Source organism: Carassius auratus, unplaced genomic scaffold (assembly GCF_003368295.1).
Source record: "Carassius auratus strain Wakin unplaced genomic scaffold, ASM336829v1 scaf_tig00005393, whole genome shotgun sequence".
Classification (NCBI taxonomy): domain Eukaryota; kingdom Metazoa; phylum Chordata; class Actinopteri; order Cypriniformes; family Cyprinidae; genus Carassius; species Carassius auratus.
The window spans coordinates 72,144-98,449 of record NW_020523655.1 but is presented as its reverse complement, the minus strand read 5'-3'; the positions used below and the strand labels follow the sequence as shown (position 1 = coordinate 98,449).

Below are 26,306 nucleotides of genomic sequence, written 5' to 3'. Positions count from 1 at the left end.
TTTTTGCATTGTTGGTTGTGCAATGACACATTGTGCGCTAAAAAAACCGATTAGATCTGCCGTGGAGAAGCTTGTTTTGGTCAGTCAGCAGTAAGAGGTTGCTCTCTCTCTGTTGACAGTCAGTGATCTGCCTAATATTTCCATTTGCAATTATTCATCTCTGTGCGTCTTATCGGCAGGGAAGGGCATTGTCAGCTCCGCCGTCTGTGAATGACAACACCTTCCTCCCGCTGGCAGGCTTATTGTGTTTGACAGGCCAGAAAACGCAGTGGGACAGGCTCGGGCTAACACTGCACTGTATTGTGTTTTGTGTTTAACATGTAAATAAAGCAGCCGTGGCCATGAAATGCACCGGGAGATGAAGGTCTTTGGTGTTTGAGACACATTCGTGGAAGTGTGAAACTTTGTTTAACTGTAAAAGGGCCGTCGCTGTGTGTGTGAGATATTCCTTCAAGAGCCCCATTTAGTAGTTGTGGCACATGAGCGAGGATGAGAGATTGACACTTCAGCGCCCAGCAGGAGACGGCAGACGCATGCGGTATGATAGGGGGCGCTGAAAGTCACGCTCAAACGTGTGTGGTCAGGCGCAGAACTGATGTCTAAAGGAGATTCAATCAAGAAATTCTGAAAGTTCAGAAAAAAACTCTAGAAAGGTAGAAGTTGAATCTCATGAAAACATCTCTAGGTCACATTTCACCACATTTAAGAGTTTACTGCAAAATAACTATTAAATTATTAATTATTTATATAAAAAGTTTTTTTTACATTTTATGGATGAGTCCAAACTATTTGTATATATAATTTGATTTGTATAATTTTTAATAATATATAAATAATATATAAATGTAAATAATAAATATTATTTCTGATTATTATTTTTTTTTTGCATTTATTTATTATAATGCAAATAATGCATGATTTAATGAATAATGCAATTTCATTTTCTGTTATTTAAATATTCCTTTAAATACAAAATTTACAATTTAAATAACATATATTCTTGCATTACAATAATTCCATAATTATAGTTTTTAAATATTTAAATATTAAGCAAATAATTTATTTATTTATTCATTCATTAATTTTTTGTTTTGTTTTGTTTATCACACAGATAATGTCACAGTGTAAAAAAAAATAAAATTAAGCCAAAGAATATATGTATATATATTTATGTAACTCTTTTTATTATTATTATTATTCTTTTAAAATGTATTCTTTTACTATTGGGTGGAATATGACCTGCATGGTTCTTAACCGGTTTTGTGAGATTTACTCGTGGACTGTAGTGATTTTCCTCTGTTTGTCATGTGCTTAGAGCACCGCTTAGCTCTGATAGATTAAGTAAGATCACAGATTTCCCTTGTTTAGCGTTCAGTTTTGCCTATTGCACTGGACTGCATGCACACTTTTATTTTTGACCATTATTTGTTTACCTTTCCTCCTCTTTTCTCTGTTTTTTACATTATCCGTAATATCTGTTCTTCCCGGGAAGTCTCACTCCAAATCTGAAAAGGCTCAAGATTTAATTAGCTCAATGTTCTCGCGTCTCTCTTCAGCGGCTGAGGTTGAAGTCACAGCTGCTGGGTTGAATGTGAATTCAATTCAATTTGCCACTCATCAATTATTTATGTGTTTTCTCCTGCTTGATTACTTGAATCAAAGAAGTTAACCGCATTCATGCCAACATAATGTGCTGGAAAAGGGCTATTGATTTACAATTGGACAGTCGACACAATGACCTCAGCTGTTATTGTTAGACTCGTATTTTGTTGAAATTAATAAGCTGTTGCTTGGCTTTCTCAATAAATGAAACGTAATATGCTTACTGTTTACCTCTCTGCTGCACAATGGGTTTTGTGATTTTGTTTATTTGATGAGGTACGATGCCTTTTAACAAGACATTAATCTGAAGTCAACATGAAGCCAGTTGACCTTATTTACTTTAATATGTTTTCCTGGTCCTACTCTGAATGATTCATCCATGCACATTATTCCTGAGGATAAAAAACATTAAAATCTTTCATCAGCTGCTTCTAGCCACTGCTTGCATGCAAGCTTGTGATACAAAATGCAGTGCATTTGCTTATGGACATTAAAGAGATTTTAAAAATGGGTTTCCTTTAGGCTTTTGACCTTTTGTGTTTTATTCTCCCATTGTTCAGATAACAAATACGCTCCTGCTGTGACTCTGAATGGCTATATCTTCATCCTGGGAGGAGCGTATGCCAGAGCCACCACCATCTACGACCCTGAGAAGGGAAACATCAAAGCAGGACCCAACATGAACCACTCCAGACAGTTCTGCAGGTGAGACCAGCATACACACCACCATCTGTCCATGGAGAGATCTGGATGGACAGCTACTACTCACTCATGGCTACTCAAACTTTCATGTGCATTGATGGTTCTTTCAATAGAGCTGAAAAGAGGTTAACTGCACAAATCTACGCTTGTTAACGGTGCTTCAGTATTACTATTCTATTGTCAAGCCTTGCCTAACAACACACGTAACTCAGTTTTACATATTTCACAAAACCTTCAGACTAAATGCTATTTAATTAGTTGAGGTGAATCATTTTACAAAGCATCTGGTTCAGTTGATTCAGAGCTTCAAAAAGCTTAGTTTCTCACATTGTTACAAAATGCCAAATTCTGCCAGTAAATTAGTCATGCCAGCTATGTGACTTATTTATTGGTTCAGCAAACCAAATTTCTTGATTTCTTATTCAGCAAAGTTTCAAGAAGAAAGATAATAAATTGATCTGTCATTTTAGTTTTATATATATATATATATATATATATATATATATATATATATATATATATATATATATATATATATATATATATATATATATATATATATATACATATATATATATATATATATATATGTGTGTGTGTGTGTGTGTGTGTGTGTGTGTGTGTGTGTGTGTGTGTGTGTGTGTGTGTGTGTGTGTGCGTGCGCGTGTGTGTGTGTATCTATATATAGTTATATAGTAGTACACTTAATATGTAAGGTCAGCTTTGCTTACAAATCAAGGATATTTGAGATATAGTTTTCTGTAGACTTTATCATTAGGCCAATTCACAAAGAAGCGTGACAAAGTCAACAAACTTAAAAAGATGAGATATAAAACGCAACAAATAACTAACAGTAATGACAAAACAAAACAAAAAAGCAAAAAAAATGTGCTACAACAGTAACTGCATCATATATTAATGGTACATTTCATGCTGGAAACTCACAAACCCTAAATATTTCAGCAATATTGTTCAATTTTATAGATCTGTATTCACACCACTGTGTTTGACTAACATTTATTGGTCTAACATTAGCTTTTAATCTAGTTTCACTTAATTTCTTAGTAATTATGACTCAAAAGGTTCCATAAACTGGGAAATATGTTGCTGCTCATTTAAAATTGTATTACAGAAATGAACTATACCTCATATCATGTGTGTTCTTGAGGCTACTACTTTCTAAAACATCAAACATTTACTATCATGATTAGAGACTTTTAGAGGCTTTAGTCAAAAAGCGTACCTAACGCTCGTTTTTATAGCCCCTCTTAATCATGTGATATATAGAACACCACAGGCTCCAGCTGTCTAAAACACATTTTTTTTAAGGTTTAATTGCTTTGACTGAGTTAACTTTATTGTTATTGTTGTTATTCACTCAGCAACATAATCATTTAAATTTGCCGAAGTTGCTTTCAAATAACCCAAAAAATGCAATTCTCACCCCATAACTGCTACCATTATGTAATGTTAATGAACAAAAATGAGCATTAACAACCATCATCAAGTGAATGCAGATGGATCAAGCTGAGAAAAGCACATTGTCAAAGCAATGTGTTCCAGTTTACACAAAGCCTCCCCTGCTCGCTCCTAAGACTTTATTCGGTGTCCCCCAGGGTCGTGCTTTGGGCCCGATTTGCTTTCACTGCTGATTGGTATTCGCAGCAGAGGCAGTAATTACCTCAGCAGCAGATGAAGCACGAATGAGCCACAAAACAATTGCTAGTGCATCACGTTCCCCCAAAACACACACAGGCACCTTTTATGCTTCTGCTGTGTATTTGCAATACAAATATGTTTTCCTAAAACGACATGTCAGTTACAGTCACACTCGAATGAGTTTCGGCATTAACATTTTGAAACCTGTCAAAGACTTGAAATGAATACGGCCCAAAGAGAAGATTAGGAGGTAGATGATTCGTTTCATCCATCAGTTTGACAGTTTTACAATACAGAGCCTTTATGTAAGACCGCAAATGGGAACATAATCTTAATCATTATACTTATGTATGTAATTCGAAACCCAGGCATTTTTTCCTCAAATAACAAGGCGTAGGAATCTGAGAGAACTGCATAGTTCTGGTGACAATATACAACTTAGACACTGACAGAGTATTTTAGTGCTTTGTTTGGTCCACAATAGAAACTGAACCAGCGTTTAAAAAAAGAAAAAGAAACTGAACCAGCGAACAAGGATTTGCATTAAGACAAGTATGATAGGCCAAGACTTTTAGCCCTCAGCTTTAGGAATGATATGTTTTAGCAGATTTGGGTTAGCTTACAGTATATAAATATATACTCCAGTGCAGACAGTTTATCATCCATAAACCGTTTTAGTTTTTGTTAATATTTTAATTAGATTTTATTCAATTTTTGCTGATTTCGCTTTCAAGTAATTTAGTTTTTGTCTTTCTTTGTCATTTATTTAACATGTCTGTTTGTAGTACAGTACATTTTATTCATTAGTAATTTTAAACTAACAAATTAAACTAAACAAAAACTAGCTGAAATCAAATAATTTATTTTAGTTTAATTTAGTCCCAGGAATAAAGTTTTTATGTGATTTAAGTTCATGTTTATTTATTTTTTAAGGATTTTCCACTGTATATGTCTTGATAGGCTGATTTGTTATTATTGTTACTGTACATTATATAATTTTCTTTGTTTTATTTTTTATTATTTAACTATTTCATCTTTTGTTATTGTTTTCATTTTTATTATATTTTTAACTATTTTATCATTCTTATTTGTTTAATTATTATCATTTTCATTTGTCATTTTTGTTTTTATTATTATTAATTGATATGTTTATTGTTAAGTATATATTTTTCTTCTTTTATTTTTACGTTCTAGGTGGTTCTGATATATGTACTTGAAAGTGAAAATCAATTTTGAAGTAAAAAGAAACTAAACCAGTTCTGAAATAACGTCTTTTCTAGTGCGGTGGTCCTGGATGGGAAGATCTATGTGACCGGTGGCATCGTGAGCAGCGAGGGTCCAGCGCTGGGAACCATGGAGGCCTTTGACCCCTGTACAAACGTGTGGACGCTGCAGCAGAGCATGCCCTGCCCGCTCTTCAGACACGGCTGCGTGGTTATTAAGAAGTACATTCAGAGCGGCTGACGCTGACACAGGCCAACACGACTCCACCGTCTCCTGCACACCGGACACCCACTTTCACAACACGGCCAGGATTAGCAGTGCTGATCCCGAAGCTGCGCTCACTTTCTGACACCCACTGGGAATGTAGAAGCTAATCATTTCTGCCGGGCGCAAACGGGCCTTCGTGTAATATAGCGCACCTGACAGAGCTGTCCTTGATGTGTGTGTGTGTCGTGGCTCTAGCCTTAATGCTCTGTGGCCATTCGGATTGAACTTTTTTACACAATACCTTTTTATCTTCATTTACAGAGTTCACTAGGTTTTTGCATTGCCACCGTTTTAATGTTTGCATTACTTTCATTCTTCTTTCTTTGAGCAATACTGTAAAATCACAGCGTCTGGTTTCAATAATCCATGTGATGATGGTTCACTCAGTCGTATCGCTTTTTCATCATCTCCATTTGAAAGCACTTTTTTAATAATGTAGGGAAGACAAAGTTGTCGAAAAAGCACTGAAACCTCATGTGATCGCTCCCATAAGCTCCACCTTCTTTAGTTACTGTGGCTCACTCAGACAAGCACGTCCCTGCAGATTTCAGTGCAATTGTTAGTAAAATGAATTTGTGAAGCGGTGAAATGGATTGGATGTTATTCGTACGTGGGCTGGAATGAAGCGTGGATCTTTTATCTGCCGTTTTGGATCCGAAACTGATAAATTATGCAGTAACGTGATTAAAAATGGCAGAGACTGTGAACAGAGGCTGCCAAATGCTTCTCGCAGTCACCGAAAAGAGAAAAGCAATCACGGCTGATCACATTAGTGTAAGTGAACACAGCTAGTTACCACCGCAGATACTATATCATCTGAATTAATATGCACAGAAAATGACATGCACTGCAAAAAATGTTCTTAGTTAGTATTTTGCCTGGTTTTCTTTATACAATCATCTAATGATTTAAATTCAAGATCCGTTTACTTTGCCAGGAAAATGACTAAAGTCTTGTTTTCTGAAAAAAGAAAAATTATCTGTCAGTGCATGGGTCAGAAAAATAAACGTAATTAAAAGGGGAAACAAGATTATTTTTCTGATCTCACTGCCAGATATTCTTGTTTCAATCAAAAACTCACTTCATTTAATTAATACTTTTTTTTTTCAGAAAATTATTTTATGCCATTTTGAATCTAATGTAAATATTAAGAATGTTTAGATATTTATACTAGAAAACAAGAAAAAATATTAATAAATATGTATTTATTTAATACATGAATCTTGTTTTCCAGTTAAAATATTTAAAAATCTTTGAAACCAAATAAATTTATGGGAACACTATAGAATAGGTAACACTGACTATTAACTACGACATTTCTCTCAATAAATTATTAATTTGCTGCTTATTAAAAGTTAGTAGTTGTCAGGTTTACGAATTGGGCAATATTAGAGATGTAGAGTAAGGTCAAGTAGAACAAGGCATTAATATGTTGCACTAATACATGGCTAATATTATAGTAATATGCATGCTAATAAGCAACTAATAGGTGTTACCTATTCTAAAGTGTTACCAAATTTACTAAAACAACACTGCATAAGTTATTAGCACTAGTTTTTTGATGTTGCATCTTTAATACGAGTGTATTTTGTCTTAATGCACTGCATATGTTTTTAACTTGTTTTAAGTATAAACAAGTTAAAAACAAATGGAAAAATCAGCCAGTGCAGTAAGACAGAATTCTCCTATATTAAAGAAAGAATCTATGAAAACCATATCTTATGCAATACCTTATGCAGTGTGGCTTCTCAAGTAGACTTGTGACAAGTCAAAAATATTAATTAAAAACCTAAGTTTTTTTTTTTTGCAATTCTGGCTGACATCTTACATGTTAATTTGGGAATGAGGGTGACAGTATAATTTATTACACAACCTTTATTTGAAGATTTGAAAAAAGCATTTAAAATGATTCAGACACACAGATCCTCTATAGGTTTATGTTAGAAAGGAGCAAGAGCTTGTCTGATTATATGGTACACGGCAACAGTTGCCAAGGTAGGACTGGCGAGGGGTCAATTATAATCAGGCCTGGACAGAATGTGTTTTTTGGAAGTCAACATTAAATCAAAAATTACCCTGTTTATTTATTTATTTTTCTTAGTGAATGATTCACTGTTGCACGTCATTCTAGAGAATCAACAAAATTGGCTTTGTATCTTTCATCAAACTGGAATAACTTGAAACAACCTTTGAAACTACTTTCCCTTTTTATACTGGAATTAATTTTTTTTTTTTTTTTTTTTTTCGATGCTCTTATCTTGTTTTTATATCTTGAATTATGTTTCTATTTTCCTTTCCCCCGTTGGAAAGCAGTTTTATCCTGTTTCAAGCAAAAACTTCATTTTAACTTCATTTTAGAGAGGTTTATGCTTAAAACAAGAAAAAACAAAAGCCAACTGGGAAAGAAAATGAAACTTAATGCAAGATATATTCAGTGCAAACGAGTCCTGTCCTTCAAACACCTGCCTCTATTGTACACCATCCCATCAATTTGTGATAGATGAAATCAAGCATACGTTGACATTAAAAACTGTGATGCAGATTTTGATTATAACTCACATCTGCACAAGTTTAACTTGACATCTGGTAGGTTTATTATAAAATACTAACCAAACACAGAAGACTATAATAATTTGAGATGTGTGAAGACCTTGCATTTACAGGAGTTGATGCCATTTAAGACCTGTAATCGGAGACATCTTGAACCGGAATCTGAATTTAAGCTTGAGCACCTCGAACTGAACTGAAATGACATTTGTAGCTAGAATTTCTTTTCTTTTCTTTGGACCGTTTTACTCTTTTCTTGCACGCAGCCAAAGCACAAAACATCTGAGACTCTGAAAGAGAACAGGAAGTGTTTGCCTTCAATTCCTCTGCATTGCCAAACCACCAAACATGGACATGCTGTCCGACAGGGAGCACGATTCTCTGTACACGAAAGTAACTAAAGTTTATTTTAGGACCTTTACATGTCAACAGACTGTTTCTAGACAAAATGTATATACTATAGTATGTTGAAGAAATGTTATGTACAAAACACAAGCTGTTATCGTTTGAATTAATGATCATGTTTCATCATTAATTAGAACAATAACATGTATGCAAAATACAATGTACATTCGTAATGAAAGAATCACTGGTCTCTTGTTTATTTGGACTCTAAGTGTTGGGAATCAAGTTGAGCTGTTTCATTAAGTACAGTTTAATCTGTTTGATGATAAAACAGTTGAAAATCACACAGATGCATGTTGAATAAGGCCATATCTTAAGACCAGAATATCACTGGACTCTTTTCAGGTGATGCACACCTATAATCCACTCCAGACACCTTGAAAATGACGACTAGAGTACAAAATATCACAATAGACTTTTTTAATTAAACTTGTTACACACCTAGCAACGGTTTGCATTCAGAGAATATAAACGTGTTGAATATCTTTGCCGCAGTAAATTGGGATTGACTTTCACCGGTGCATGACGCACCTTTCAGAACATTAGAGGTGAACGTGAATTCCTCCCCCACTGCCTATCCAATAATAATATAAGTTTTGATTATCATGATAATGTAGGACGGTCTTATCATCATCGCAGATGTATTATATTGGCTTATGCCCTTAAGCCGTCACGCGGCATGAATAAAAATGTGCGGTTGGCTTTGTGCCGGCTTTTGGCATTCTCCAAATGCTCCCTTCCAATATTTACTGATGTGGAACAGTTCATTTCCTCTGTGCTGTTGTAGCAGCCTCCCTCCCTCTCTTCTTCTCCAACAGCCTGCTGTCTAAATGGCATTAAAAAAGCCAAGCCATGTGACTCTGTTCTGGCAGGATCTGTAAACGCACACGGCATCTTCCAGCCTCTGCACCTGTCTACCTCCATCTCTTGCCACGAGCCGCCGGGCCCCTCCTTCAGATAATATATCGCCATCCCATCCATCAAAATCAGTTACCCAACCCCTTCTGGCATTTAGATAAACTAGGCCACCGTTCCTGGTTCTCATATCCTGTGGGTATGTTCCCCATGCTGCAAACTCGCTCTTTATGCCTCGTTGTTTGTGTTGCTGTGTTCTGATGTGGACCGGCGGATTCACATTAAACTTCTAGAACAGATCTTGACAGTGTAAAAACAGGTAAAACTGTAAAAAGTTTTGATATTTTACCTCCCTCGTAGAGTCATTTACTCTTGACTCAATGCCACCTCTCGAAAACTTTAGTACAAATGAGGAACGGTTTGGCCTGATGTATGAGGCTCTTTGTTTCCTGAGTTTCTTGAACTTTTCATAAACTTTCTTCATAATCGTTTCATGTTATCTTGTTATTTACATACATACAAATCTGCCATCCTCATTTAGCGGCTCTGATTAAAGCGGAGGAAGTCCGGTCAGCCTCTTCACAAAGAGCCATGCGAGTGAATTACACATCGCTGGCTCTCGTCCTAAATGGATCTCAAGTAGATGGCTATTTGCCGTCAACAATTTCAGCCTTTAAAATGATATTTTACTATGTACATTTCCATCACAGACGCATCCTTTCATTAGCTTTCCATTAGCAGTAAAGGCGGGCGGTTATCAAGGGGAATAAAAGCGCTTGTGTTTTGTGTGTCACCAACTCTTTCTTGGCTAAACACCGATGATGCTCTTGAGAAACGGGTTCAATGACCTTCAGCTGAGTATCATGATTGCCAGAGTTTAATGGAAATGTAATGACAGATGATCAGTTGAGGCAGACTCTAATGTCCCTGCTACAGTCTGTGTGTATTTATCCGTTTATGGACATTTAATCTGAATTAATGCACTCAAACAATCTCTAGAAGGACTTTCAATTAAACATTTCCTACTACCAAAAGAATAAAAGCCGTATTTCTGAAGAAAGACTAAAATTACTTAAAAAATTTTAATTCTGCAATTGTTTACCCACCTTCAAGTTGTTCCAAACTTGTATGAATGCACCTATTATGCTAAACACAAAAGAAGATACTTTGAAGAATGTTGGTAAACAAACAGTTAGTGCCATTTGACCTACATAATAAAGAAAACTTTATATGGCTACCACCAACACCGACATTCTTCAAAATAGCTTCTTTTATGTTTAGAACAACAGCGTGTAAATGATGAAAACTTTTACATTTTTGGATGAACTGTACCTTTAAACCAAATAATCACATAAAAGACTGAAGCTCCTTTCCATGGCTAACACTTTGATGTTTTAGACATGCTGTGAGGATTTAATCTAGTCATTCAGTTGTCATGTGTGTACACTATCCTAGCGAGAGAGCAATAATTGGCTATATTTTTGGCTTTTTCTTCATTTTTGCTGTTTACTCTTTTTACGTTGACTGTCACTCTTCATAGATTAATAGAATCAAATAGCCTACAACCATAATTTCTCAAATATTTATTACGGTTTATATTGATACATTTTTAATTTGCTTAAATGGTATGAGATGACTGGATGCTTTCAACTGATTTCCTATTTAACTGTTACCAACTGAATTGCAGTGGAGAAACTATTTAAAATAAAAATTAAGCTACAAACTCATAGTGTTAAGTGTTTCACTAGTTAACACCTGAATATGTTTGTTGGTGTTTGATGCTTTTGGATTGGAAATAAAAGTATTTTATTTGAAAACGTCATACTTATTTCAGTTAATGTCATAAAACTAGCAAGCTAAGCTAGTAGTTGTACCAACAGCGTTGTGTAAACATGACTGTAGATGAGAAAAGCAAAGGAACAGACAAAGTAATTCAATTAAATGAGTTACTGTATTTATACCGTAACTGCGCCGATTGATTCAAACATGTAACTTCGACCATTCAGTTCAAGCAAATCACTAGTGAAAACCAGATCAAAATAGCTTTTTTTTTTCGTTTAATAATAAAAAAATACAAATAAAAATACGTACAGTGATGGTTGAAACAGCTCTTTTCGAAACTCTGAATCAGTTAACCACTTCGTCACAAAATGATTCACTGTTTTGAAGCTCTTCTATCCGCGAATCCTTTGACTGACACTTCAATGCACATATGGTGAATCATTCGATTTAGATCAGGACTTCAGTGTGGGTTTGCAAAATGTTTGATTTAGTTCAGATTCAGAACTTGTATCATGAATAATTAGATCGGGACTACAGAGTGCGGAACGCAAATCATTTGTGGGTTCGAACCTTTTGATTCAGATTGAATCAAATGTTTCATGCACCCGCACCCAAATCCCGATGTGAATCAAATAATTTGTGATCTGTGCTCCAAGGTTCGTGACTCAATATTCAAACTGAGATCGCGAATCATTTGAATTAGATCAGAACTTCAGAGTGACTTTGTGAATCATTTGATTCAGACAGGGACTTGTGTGTAGGTTTGCAAAACGTTTTATTTTGTTCGCATCGTGCATCATGCATCGTGCATCACATGCATCGTGAATTATTTGATTCCGATTGGAACATCAGAGTGAGTTCACAAATCATTTGTGGAAAAAAGATATTCCCAAGTCACTGTTCGAGCTGTTCAATGAACTTCCATGAGGGAGTAAACCCAGTCTATGTATTTAGTTTACAACCGTGTTGTTTTGGCAGTAGATAGTGTTTATCACAAGGGAAGTGTGCAAGAGTAATGCAGCTGTAACACCTAGTCGCTGTATTACATTCATCCACGATAAGTGCTCTCGTTCACACTCCTGCATCTGTTCGTGGAGCACCATCATCTCCGAGCACCTGATGCCGACACTTATTCCACAGTATTGCGTCCAAGGAATCATAAATCAGTGCATTGTTTTTGCGTGATGTTGCCGCACACCGTTGAGGATTCATTAACGCCACGGTTTATTCCATTGGGAGATCTTGAGTCTGAAGGAGCCCACTCAGGACTCGTTAACTTCCCAACAAAATACCTCTGATATTAAACCTCTGCAATATTAATGGTCTCTCTCTTGGATTTCTGTTGGTGATCAATCAAGGTTCTTCTCAACTGACCCTTGAACCCTCTTAGTTACCGGACCTCGCTCACAGGAGAATTGCAGAATGTCCCATAAGGAGAATGCGTTAAATTATTACTATGTGCTATATGATCCAAACGCATACAACTTGGGTCTTATAATATTTTAAGGTGAGACTTAGTGGATTTTAGGCCTTTTTGGTGATAACAGTTTGATGATAGAGAGTCCAGTAATGATGGAGTGAAGAATGGAGTTTCATTTCTTAATTTAAAGTAAATACATTTATCTCTTTTTTTTATAACATTTTAGCTTTGCTGTTCAATTAAATAGTTCTGTCGTGTAACAAATTTTCATTTGAAATTATATTCAGAATAACAATTTTAAAAGAGACATGCTCAATGGAAGCAAGACGATCTGATTTCTCTACAATGATCACATGATGTAAAAATGTTACCTTCGATTAGTCACAATGAAAACAAAGGGGCTTTTTTGTGTGCCATAATAATGGTTCTTTGTTTAACAGTAAAACAGACTTTGTAAAACAGATTACAATTGTGGACCACACTGTTAAAAAAAATTAAATGAAGTCGTTACAACTGTATGCACGGTAAATATAAGATAAATACTCCAAAGAAATAGGCTCAAAATAGCTTTAATTGGAGGATATCATGCCACACTTCAGGAAACTGATTTCACTAATTTGATGTGGCCTATACAGATTTAGTATTGTTATTGGTGGTATTTTAACACGCTCGTCTTCATTTAAGCTGAAAACAGATCACTTTGTTCTCCTTGTAAAAGCTCTCAACATTTAAGGCTAATTAGTGGATTCTCCCAGTGGAGCATAAGAGCATAAGTGTGTGTGTGTGTGTGTGTGTGTGTGTGTGTGTGTGTGTGTGCGCGCGTGTCTGCCCGAGGGCACTTTAACTCCTCTGGGATGATGTGTTTTTGTCTCTGGATGACCTTTGACCCATTGCCCTCTGACCTCACTGTGGGCTTGGAGAGACAGACTCGTCCTCCCTCCTGAGCTTCACCTGCCGCACCTGAACACCTGCAGAAAACCAAATATAGATGAGGTACAATATCATTCATTTATACAACTTGTACAACTTACACAATTATAATTTTTTATTTTCCAATTTATTATTAGAAATAATGTGTGTGTTACTATATATATATATATATATAGTAATTTACTGTAATTTCTGTTATTTACTATTGTAAAGTTAAAAAATTTAGTTTTGTTATGAAAAATATTTGTATAAAGTTATGTTTATTTATGTTTCTATTTTGTTAAATATTTAAAAAAAAATGTATTTTATATAGCAAAACATATTTACAATTATATTTTAAATTGTAATTGGTTTGTTAATGTTAATGTAGAAATTTGAAATGATGTATTATTGTATTCATTAATGGTTATCAAATGTATACTACTTCAAACTAACATTCTTATGCTTTATTTTGACTATTATTCACATTATAGAATAATACAGCCATCAAAACATATATATATATATATATATATATATATATATATATATATATATATATATATATATATATTAGGGGTGTAACGATACGCGTATTCGTATTGAACCGTTCGGTACGACGCTTTCGGTTCGGTACGCGGTACGCATTATGTATACCGAACGGTTCGTTGGACTAATTCATTATATTAAAAAAAAAAAGAGAAATATAATGATATGCGTTCAACAAGGTAGCCCAATAACCCAAACAACGTAACAGGCAACGCCCCTGACACTCCCGAAGAAGAAAAAAACACCAACTTATATGTTTATGTTAGGCTACTCAGCAGGCGCTCGCTCACGCAGTACGCGCTGAAGGCTCGTTGCAAAATAGCCAATGCGTTTAACAGACTAGAAATGAGAAGATCCTCCAATAACCAACAGGTCTGGTGTTTGGGTGCACTTTGGATTCCCTTTAAGCTATAATGGTGATGGCAAGAGAGTGGTGGATAAAAAAACAACGGTATGTCGCATCTGCAACATGACAGGGTACACCAGCGGGAATACAAAAAAAAAAAAAAAAACACCAGCGGGAATACTTGAAACATGTCAACTCATTTACGCTGACATCACCTTATTGTGTCAGTATCTGGGAAAAGACGAAAAAAATGAGAAACAAGCACGCAACAAACTATCCCTGCAGCATTTAGAAACTATAGCTTACAGGGAATCCAAAGTGCACCCACACAAGACCTGTTGGTTATTTTAGGATCTTATATTTCTGGTCTGTTAAATGCATTCGACATTTTGCAACGAGCCTTCAGCGCGTGCTGAGTGAGCGAGCGCCTTAGGGGCCGTTCACATATCGCGCCTAAAAACGCATGGAAAACGCTAAGCGCGTCTTTCTCCTCCTTTCCAAAGCACTTGGGCAGAAGCGCTCATGAGGCGTCTGTCTTTGCTAAGCAACAATGACGTGCTCTCTCCATGAGACGCGGAAATTTCAGCGAAGGATAAATGGATTTGCAGCTCTAAAAATCGCTTGCAGTAGCTCTGCTACTAAATTTATTTCAAAATTGCAATCCATATACAACTGTGAACAGCTGTTCCTTCATCTTGGCTGAGTTTTCAACGTTGTTACGGGAAAGGATGAAGCTGATTGGTTAGTTCTTGTCACATGACCCGCGGTGCGCTTGCAGCATTCTGAAAAGTTGAGATGTTTTTACATTTTGCTGTATCTAAAACGTACCGAACCGAACCGAACCGTGACATCAGTGTATCGTATCGAACCGAACCGTGAATTTTGTGAACCGTTACACCCCTAATATATATATATATATATATATATATATATATATATATATATATATATATATAAACACACACACACACACACACACACACACACACAATAGTGGTATAAATAATATTATATAATATGAAAATATAATGTAATTATAGTTTCCAATGTCTAAAGTCATTTTAGGTTTGTATTTTAATTTATAATTGCTAATGCTAATTTTCAGCATTTCATCATAAGTCCAACATGTTTTAAAGAGCATGAGAAATGTAATTCACTCCAATATGTCTAAATACTTGGCTGCTAGAGTACGTTATGAATAATTAATTCAAAATAATTAAACTGCATTGGAACACTACATTATGGCCTTAAATGGCCTCCTAACTGCTTGTCTCTCAGCTATGATTCGGCGTGTGTTTCCAGCGTTTGTCCCTGGACTCGTGTCATCTCGTCTCCAGCGTTCTTCACAGATGCAGATGGTGACAGCTTTCCCTTCAGCTCCTCCGAGGATCATTTGTATTGATGTATTCTGACTGTTGCTCCCTCTCCAAGTGCCGTTTTGTTTGTCCGCGTCGGCCCCTTGAATTTTAAGTGAGGTAAGTAACTCTCTCTTGTCAACAGATCTGTTTATTGGCTTCAGAATTATTCATAAAGTGCCAGCAGTCACGAGCGACGGGTCGTTTGGGTCAATCTGAAGGATTTGTGTCACATTACATATTCCAGAAATGTTAAAATGCCATCACTATATGTTTCCCTTTAGACTTTGGAAAAAGGCCCAATTTTATTTTATTTTTTCATAAATATGCTACATTCATCATACTTTAAAAGTGTTGCAGTTGAATCGTTGAGTTTTAAAATATTAAATATTTTTTATAAAAATGTTCAAATATAAAATATATGTAATGTATAGAGAAAATGTAATATACTTTAATTAAATATTTTAGAATATATATTTTAAGTGTTGCATTTGTATATTTAACAACTTGCTGCATAAACAACAGTTTAAAAAATGCTGAATAAACATATTGTAGAGTTAAAAAATATAAAAGTATGTTTTATAAAAAGAAATATAACATTTATCGAATTTAAAATGTTATATGTTTATATTATGCATTTTAATAAAATATTTTATATTTTATGACAATTCTACATAAATAGGTGTTGTTATAACAATAAAAATTATTTATATTTAGGAATTTAAAATAAAACATACTTTGAAAAAATATAGTATTTAAATATATATATATATATATATATATATATATATATATATATATATATATATATATATATATATATATATATATATATATATATATATATATATATATATATATATATATATATATATATATATGTTACAATATTAAATATTTTTAGAAAATATTTTAGCAATACTATATATTGATAAAGTGGATTTATAAAAAAATGTAAATAAATAAATAATAATAAAAAAATATATATATATATATATATATATATATATATATATATATATATATATATATATATATATATATATATATATATATATATATATATATATATTAATACAAAATTATAAAATGTTGAGATACATTTTAATTAAAAAAGCTTTCATGTTCTCAATCCCTAAACTGTGTTTGAGATTTACTGGGATCTGTGATTAATCCTGATGTGCAGTAGCTGTTTTTAAATGATGTCATGATAATTCATCCTGTACTGAGATGAAAATGTTCTTAATGTGTCTTTCTAGGTTCCTGGGATCAGACTCTGAGCTTCTGTTTCTTCAGAGCACCACAACATGGATGGTCTTGTTGGTAAGGCAATGTCTCAAGGATATGCGTTTGAATCCTCAGGGAATGCCTCCAGTGATAAAACCAGATCATTTCTATCTTAGGCTACAGATATTTATGTTTAGATACATTCTGATTTGTGAGTACAGGGATGTTTTGTGACCACACGCATGTTGATTGGCCATGAAGGTCCAATGCAAGCTGAACCCAGAGAAGCGGCGTCCCCTCGACGGTGTTGTAGACGCACAGCGAGGACCAGGATGTCACACGGTCTGTTTCCTCCGCCGCTAACAAGCCCCTCTACACCCTGTCGTTCTGTCTGCTTTTGTTGTTGGTTTTCCCGCCGAGACTCTCTCTCTCTCACCCGCTATCTTCCGGAGGCATCAGTGTTCGTGGCTTTCTCATTTTGTCAGATCTTGTTGGGTCTCAAAACAGGAAATTTGTTTTGCAAATGGCAGACGTCGGGTTTGATTCTGCGTGAGCCGACTGGCAAAACGACGACTAAAGAAGGACCGGAGAGAGACTGTGAGAATGTCACGTCGGGCCTGAATTAGGTTTGGGTGAAACCGGCCGCTTTGAAGGTGCGTTTCTGTCTGATCGTGATGATGAATGAAATGTATCATAGGAAGAAAACGAGAGAAACTCTCGGAAACTCTCTCTGAGTCTTTGCCATCACGGCATCAGAGAGACATTGATCAAAGTCAGCGGTTGTTCAGGTGAGATCAGCACAAACTCCAGGTCTTGTGGCCTAATGCTTAAAAAAAATGAGACTAATGGCCAAAAGCTCCAATAAAGACTACAAAACACCATGAAACCCTTATAGAAGTCGTCAGTATTAAATGTGAACTACGTATATAAACCAGATCTTTAAAAAATAAAAAAAATTGTCTTAATGTAAACTTTTGAACTTAAAAAAAAATCTATTTGGTGAATAAATGAAGAAGTATTGTCCATTATTAAATTATGGTGAATAATGTGGTTAACTAATGTTATCAAATGCAACAAATGCTATTGCGATTAAAGCGTTACTGGTAAACAGAGGTAGAACATTTTGGTTACACTTTATTTTAAGATGTCCTCGTTACTGAGTAATTATGCATTTAAGTACTGTGTAATATCATTTAACACTGTATATGGGTAGGGTTAGGATTAGGGTTTGGTTAAGGGTTATTTGCATGTAATTATGCATAGTTATTGTTATTGTTATTGTAATAGTAACATGTTACATGGATTTAAAATAAAGTGTTACCAACATTTTATATGAACAAGTTCTGTTGGTATAGCTATAAACATCTCTCAAGACAAGCCACATAAAAAAAATTGTTATATTAAAAAACAAGTCAAAATGTTCTAGCTCATGAAAACAAGTCAAAAAAAGACTAAATACAAATATTACGCAGTCGTTTTGGGTCAGTTTAGGGACAAATTCTCATCATTAACTTCATTGACTTTTCCTCAGTTGACTCCTAATACGCTGTTTATTAATAGTCAGTAAGGTATCATTGATAAGTTGAAGTATGGGGTCAGAATAAGGGATCTAAATATGTTCATGCAAAATAAAGCATTAAAGAGCCAGTAAGATGAAAATTCTAAGCTTCCTATCACTGTTTATAAGTCCTGTACATTAGGTTTAAATCCATCCAAGGTTAAAAAACATTGTCATTTTGTCAAAATATCATTTTAACATTACCTCAATTCTCAGAGATCCCCAAACGGTTCGCGCGAAGCTGTTCAAAAGATTCAGTTTCCTTAAACCCCACCTTTCGGTAGCATACTGTGTTCTGATTGGTCAACTAACATAGTCAGGTTTGATTGGTTGTTCTGCACACACCTCCACGGTAAACTATGCGTTAGCATCTGTTTGGGGTGAATTATGTCTTATTCCTCTCATCGCGAAGCAAACAGTAAAATAAAAAACTTGAACAGTCTCGCTGCTTTTTCTTCTGTGTGGGTGTATTCAAGCCGCGCGCTTCAGTTTGAATCTGAATAGAGCGTTCAGCGCGGGGACGTGGTCACATTAGAAGATAATGAAGGGAGACATGAAAAACAGACATCGTGTTGTTTTCATATGGATTACTTTATCAAAGAATATCTGTTTTCAGCAGCACTTGTTTAGTTTTAAAGTAGACATGTCAAGCTTTCTATAGATATCTCTCTCATGTCTCTTCGTTGAGTATTCACGGAGTTACACTTCATTTTAATGAGTGTTTGTACATGACGATCAGCGCAGAGAAAGGCTGCAGACAGCACACATACTGATAACACGCTCGGGAGAAAACAAACACATAACTTCATAATCATACTTCGTGTTGTGATTCGGAGATGCTCGTTGTTCTAAATAAAGTTGGTAATGAACCCTCTTTTATGGCCAAACGCTTTGAAAATCCCGCTGTACTCACCGAGATTAGAAAAGCAGTCATCAGTGAAATGTTGTGAACACAACAAGGGTTTGTTGTACTGCTCTGGTATTGTGGTAAAAATGAATTTTAGCCACTGGTTCTTCTGATCTTCATTCTTTGGCAGTGAAATTAAAACAAACTTGCCTTTACAATTAAAAACACACTGTCTTCTCGACACGATGCTATCACACCAACCACAGCGTCTGTGTGGGGGGGTGGGGCAGGTCAGAGGTCAGTTTCTCCCAAGATGGTAGGCGGAGATTATTATGCAAAGTGTTCCTAGTGACGTACATAGAGATGGGCAAAAGATTTGAAATCTATAACGACTCGTTTCAGCGATTCACAGTCGACTCCTTACTTTAGAAGCCAATAACTTTATAAATCGTGTACTTTTCGGTTTAATTACTTTGCACATCGTTTACACTGATTGACAGCTACATCATACACTGTAATACATGTAATTTTTGATTTCCCATCTGTGTGGCTCTTTAATATGTGCTTTATAAGTACTTATAAACAGCCAACATGATAGTAATATGCATGCCAAAAAGCAACTACGGTAGTAGCTGGTGAGAATTAGACCTTAAAATACGTGTTATCTAGTCTATTTATTTATTTGCATTGTGGTAGGATCCTAGTACTCAGACAGAGTTTGTCCATACCAGATCCAGATATTATTCAGGTACTGTAGTTGGCTATATTTTAATATTTTAACTATATAACTAACTGTTTCTCCATCATGACGCTCGTGTCAGATATAGCACCTCTTGTGGCCACACTGAGAATGCAGATTTACGCAATGATCAGTGAACTTTAGAGGCAGAGCAGAGTAGATTTCAGGTCTTTTGTACATTTTGGTGCTTATAATATAACTGTTATCACAACACTCCTGTGACTCTGAATGTTTCGAATTTCGACTCATTCAATCAAATGATTAGCTTCGGTATTTCTTTAGCCTGAAAGCCACTGCCGAGACCTTTAAACTAGTAGTAATTAAAATAATACGATTACAGAAAGTATCCCGGGGGAAATATTTATCAAGTCGCTCTGATAACGAAACAGTCCTCTTTTATTTTCCTAATGCTTTGACACTCCAGGGAATCGTCTGCTTTTGGAAATATTTAGGCCGCAGAATTTTTAGGAGAAACTTTCATACTTCCAGAGAGAGTGGGCGGGAAGCAAAAGATTAGAGGAAGAAATAATTAAAGATTGGCAAGAGATCTGTGCGATATCCAAGACTGGTGTTATTGGGAACGAGGAAAGTGGAGGAAAGCAGAGTTTCTGGACAGAGAAAAGTGAATAAAACGGAGAGTAAAGCATTATCTGAAGGCTGTGTGTGTGTGGACGGATAATACAGTTATGGAGGAAAAGAAGAGAGAGCAGGTGGGTGGATTAATGGAAACTGACGGAAAAATGAAGGTGGCAAAATCTAAAGCTCATGAAATTAAAGATATTGGGTTGCACGGACAGTAAACAAACACAGCTGCTATAGTGACAAGGGGGAAAACTCTCAGCTCGCCAAGATTTCTGCCCACCGCAGCTTATTCTGACCGTAAACTGACCACTTATCTCAGGTTTTGTTCTGATATGCCGTTTAGGGACTGGTTTATATGAAATTGTTGATACAGTGTATACAACTTCAGAATATCATTTTTACAAAGATTATTTGAGTACAAATACATGTGGGACTGTTAGGAGAAATCATACCATGTGTCATACTCGTGGGGACTGTAGGTATGCTTGGAAATAATATTTCCATTACATTCGTTATTTGTAGTGTGCCAGCTACCCAATAGCAATAAGATTCGTGATTTTGGTAGACCAACTTTTAATGTCTCTGCTTTTAAAATCAGTTTTATAGCGAAACACAAATTATGTGTCTTAAAATAATGTATTTTTCAAGCTCTTTAAAGATCAGATAGCTTTATTTATGTGAAACAATTGATTAAATTAAATTACTGTTTTCTTTGTGAAAATTCCAAATATGTGAAAATGTATTCTCGTAATATTTCAACTTTATTCACAAAATATTTGGAGTTTATTCTCGAAACATTTAAACTTTATTTTTTGTAATATTTCAAATTTATTCTCATAATATTTTGACTTGATTCTTGAAACATTTCGACTTTATTCTTGTAATATTTTGACTTTATTCTCGAAACATTTCGACTTTATTCTCGTAATATTTCAACTTTATTCTCGTAATATTTCAACTTTATTCTCGTAATATTTAAAATTTATTCTCGTAATATTTTGACTTTATGCTTGAAACATTTCGACTTTATCCTTTTAATATTTCGATTTTATTCTCGAAACATTTCGACTTTATTTTCATCATTTTGACTTTATTCTCAAAATATTATGACTTTAATCTCGTAATTTTTAATTTTTTTAACGTGGCACTAAAACGCTATATAGATTTACAGTAGTAACAAGAAATATGACATTTATGATGTGATTAATGATAATTTCATTTTAAATATAGTGAATATTTCTAAGGATCTGAATCTAAACATGACATGTCTACAAATGGAAAAATCAACCATATATTTATTATATTCATTATTGTGTGTTTGGCCCTAGCATCCTTAAGTCAAGTTGCATTAACTTGAGAAGCAATAGAACAAGAAACTGTAAAAAAAATAAAAAAATAAAGATATGGACAATAAATTACTTAAATGAAACAATAACATTCTAGATTGTATTCAATTACTGAATACAAGAAATAAATTAAATCAATACAATTAAATTATTTACATTAAAATAATAAATTTATCAATGAATAAGCATATCATGAAAACGCTTTCTACACCAATTCTTTAAACCAGCATTGACACGAATTCATTGCAGATTTTGGCCCATATCCATGAGCTTTACAGAAAGCAGCAGTGTTTGGTGATTAATTATTTCTCAGAAATGATCATTGCATCAGTCCGTCACCCTTTAGTCATGACTTCATGTCCAGACGGACTGACTGAAGTCGTGTAAAGCCAGCAAATCAGATTAAAACTGCCTGCGTCTGCTAGTTTGTGTCATTTTTCTGTGCCGTATGCATCAGACGGACAGTGAAAGGACTGAAGACGTGCCGTCTGATGCTGAGACCAGCTTTAGATAAAGTTCAGTTGCTTTCAAATAGGTTTATAATACAAAGCTCTCTGAGTCCTGTAGTCTAGACACTTTTGTGTACTGTTTTTAAAAGAAAGTAGTATGCAGAACAGAATGAAAAATCTTGGCTTTGGATTACATTTGCAAAATAAATTTTCATGTGGTCATGTGGTCAATGAGGTCATGAGGTCATGTGACAATGTGGAATTTTATTTATAATTTATTGCAGTTTTTTAATGTCTCACTGCAAAATAAAAATACATTAGAATTTTGTTGCGTTTTTCTTAAATCAAGTTATAATTAATTGAGAAAAAACACTGCATTAAATTTTATATGAAATATAAAGTGTATTTATATTTCCAGTACATATATTCTATAAGAACAAATCCTGATAACATTAATGTTGTGCAATTACGTAAATAAAAAAATAAATAAAAATTACTAGATAATAATTTAATAAAATTAAATAATTTAAAAGAGTAAAATAATTCAAATAAAATTCTAAATAAATACTTAAATACAATTCATTAATACTTATTAAAAATAAATTAAATAATTTTAAATAAAATTGAATTTTAAATTGAATCAGTATGTTTAATAATTATTAAATGTGTATTTTTCAAGATTTGTTCCGACATTTTAACATGAAAATTAGAATAGTATTTATTTATTTATTAATGCATTTTGTCTTTTTTTTCCCAGTAAAAATATCTAAGCATTCTTAAATGAAGATTAATTTACTTGAGAAGCAAAATTACATTAGATGATATATAAAACTTAAATTTAAATTAAATCAAAATTAAGAGAAATGTTTTTGCTTACAACAAGAAAAAACATCTGCCAGCGTGGTTAGAAAAATGATTTTGTTTTCCATTTGAATTAAGTTTATTTTTATTGCCCCCACTGACAGACACAGTATTTATTTATTTATTTATTTATTGTTTCAGGCTTACAACAAAACAAGACTTAATATCTCGAGGAATTTGTTTCTCAAATAAATGTAACTCGATTAAGAAGTTTAGATATTTTTACAGGAGAACCAGACAACAATACTCAGTTTTTTTAGTGTGTACTGCAAACTGTTGTGCATTCGAATGTAAAACAACTAGGCAGTTTACAGTATATAGTGAACAGTGTGCAACATTTCTATCTACCAGACTCTCATCTTCACTAATGCTGCTCTGGGACTTTGAAGGCAGGAGTCCCAGGCATCTGCCTATGACGAACTTATTCAATCATCTCTTTTGCATTAAAAAAAATGAAGTCAATGGCCTATTGAGAGGATTCTGGCAGAACTCATGTCAAACAATGTTTGTGTTAGCATTCATCCGTGTGCTGCTCAACAGAAGGACAGACAAATGAATGTCCTTCAGCTCGTAATTACATGCATCAGAGCAGAGCGTCCTCTCCAGCAGAAACACGGAAATATCACAGAATATGATGAATGCATCCTCCGCTCTCCGTGGATCCGATGTTGTGCAGCAAATGAGATAAAATGCACTTTAGGGGAAACAAATCATACAAAGAAACCTAAAACACATCCAAGTCATATTTAACTCTTAAAATTTGAAATAATATATTGCATGAAGTGGTGCAGGGTCATCCAAAAACATTGCATTTCAAACTAAACCAGATTCAATGAAATCGCTCGTGTTCAGTGTTTGGTCTCAGTAGCAATTCATGAGTCATTGCATATCAAATCATTAGGGTTCAGTCCAGCCGATCGATTTTCCTCTTGAAGCAGGTTCATACGTTAAGGTTTATAATATGGATGAGGTTTGGAGGTGACAGAATCGATGTTTTGGGGTCTGGCGTGATGTCAATGGTGCTCAAAGTGTGTGAATCACTGTCCAGTGCATGTGAATGTTTCTTCACTCAGTCACAACGCTTCTGTGAGGAATTATTGCTTTAACTCAACTCAACCTTTTAAGCAGCATATTGCAATAGTTTGTGCTATTATGGAAGAAAATTGCAATATTGCAATAGTTTGTGCTAATATGGAAGAAATGTGTGTTTTTTTTATTTTATGCCAGACTTTTTGACTATTTGTTATTTGTCACATTTGACTAGTTTAGCCAGCAACCATTCACTGTTTTCATTTAACTTTACGTAAAAGACATTTATAATGATTTGTTTTTATTGCTTTTAGAAAACTGCAACATGATTTTCCTGTTTAGTGTTTGTGTTTTGATTTCAGTACAAATATCTAAACATTACCTAAATATAAACCAAAGTACATTTAGTTGAGAAGAAAAATGGAATACTTTTCTGAAGTGAGTTTATGCTTAAAACAAGAAACATATCTGCCAGTGGGGACAATAATCTTGAAAATAATAGTAATCTTTTCCATTAGCAGATATTTATTTATTTTTCAGAAGACTTAATATCTCATGCCATTTTTCTTCCTAAATGTATCTTGATTTATGAACGGTTAGATATGGTTAGAATGGTACTGAAAAAAAAATTGCGTGAATCAAGTTAATTTTCTTTCTTCTTCTTTTTTATTGCCTGTTGATAATTCATTATGAATTTACATTTTTTGATTAAATATCTGTCTGAAATAACTACTTTGCTTTTTACCAGTGTTATTTTAGTACCATTGAGAAACTGTTATAATTTGTATTAATATTTCATCATTTTAGGTAATCTCTTTAGTTATTTTGTTGTGTGTTTAGTATTTTGTATTTTATTTCAGTTAATGTTTGATTTTTTTTTTTATGGCTTTAGAGTTAGTTGACCGTATTAACCCTGTATTTGACTCTCTCTTCGTCTTGATACCTACATTTTATTTAGTGATTCTCAAGCATTTTGGCTCCAAAATTGTTACTGTTGTCCACAACAGTATTAAAATGTTCCATTGTTTTCCGGTTGTTTGTGATTTACTGGATAAGGATTTTAAAATATTTTTTATTTCATTATTTTTTTTCCCAAAATAAAATATTGTATAGCTTTATATATCTACAAAAATGTTAACTTACTATAAAAATTCACATGACTTTTAAAATGAGACTTTCTCATATGTCAAGGTTCAAAATGCTTTGGGAATTTTGATTCTGAAAAGGAAATACAGTTGTTGAGACTAGTTTGAAGTATTAGTGAAGAAGTTTGCTGAGGATCTTTAGCTGACAACCACTTCCTAAATTATATGTGTAATGTTATAATTACATGATTTATCACATATATGTCATATTTCAGTGGCCTTTGTGATGCACAAACATGCAAAGAGTGCCTTTAGATAAACCTCTGTAAACACGGCTGTGGAAACAAATCAGTGCATGCATTCACTTTGGTCTCGTTGAGGCTGCTGGGTTTTTCTTTAAAGCCCGTCGTGTCTGAGCAGTCCTCGATCTGTGCTCTGTTGTGTTTGCTGCAGGGAAACTCAACGCTGGAAACTTTCAGTGCGACACACTCGTGTTCAAGCAGCATGATAGTAAAAGAGCGGAGCCAGTCAGAGAGGTAAATGCTGACGGCTGGAGATCTCTCGTCTCTCGGCTTTATCTGCGGCTAAGGTCAGGCATTTCTCTCTCACAGATTTCTCTCTGTTTGAGAAACAGTCTGTGGAAAAATATCCGAACGACTCCTACTCATTTTGCTGCAGGTCTTTATTGTTGGTATTAAAATGCGCATGAGGCGGAGAGAAAGAGAAACGCTGACCATTTTTCCAGTCTTCGGAAAACAGACGTGCAGAGGAACCTGACAGCCATGAAATAAATGAATGCAACGTGTCAATCAAAACAGATGGAGAGTTTCAGACAATTACTCAGTTGCTTCCCAAACTTGTAAGAAAAAAATGCATGACTGTCTTAATGTCTTCATTTTTTCTGCTTTCAGTACATGATTGCATGCATTCATAGTATTTCAATATCTATTTGCACCTGCAT

The 26,306-nt window shown here is 34.4% G+C and overlaps 1 protein-coding gene across 1 annotated transcript in view; it reads left to right on the top strand.

Annotated features, from left to right (window-relative positions):
- LOC113070927 (kelch-like protein 29) overlaps positions 1–8,574 on the top strand; it is a gene marked incomplete at its 5' end in the record, with an annotated part of 47,218 nt that extends 38,644 nt beyond the window's left edge. The window contains 2 exons of the mRNA XM_026244275.1: positions 2,163–2,307; positions 5,244–8,574. Coding sequence (XP_026100060.1) covers positions 2,163–2,307; positions 5,244–5,427 — 329 coding nt within the window. The remainder of the gene's footprint in view (positions 1–2,162; positions 2,308–5,243) is intronic.
- Positions 8,575–26,306: the final 17,732 nt, after the last annotated feature.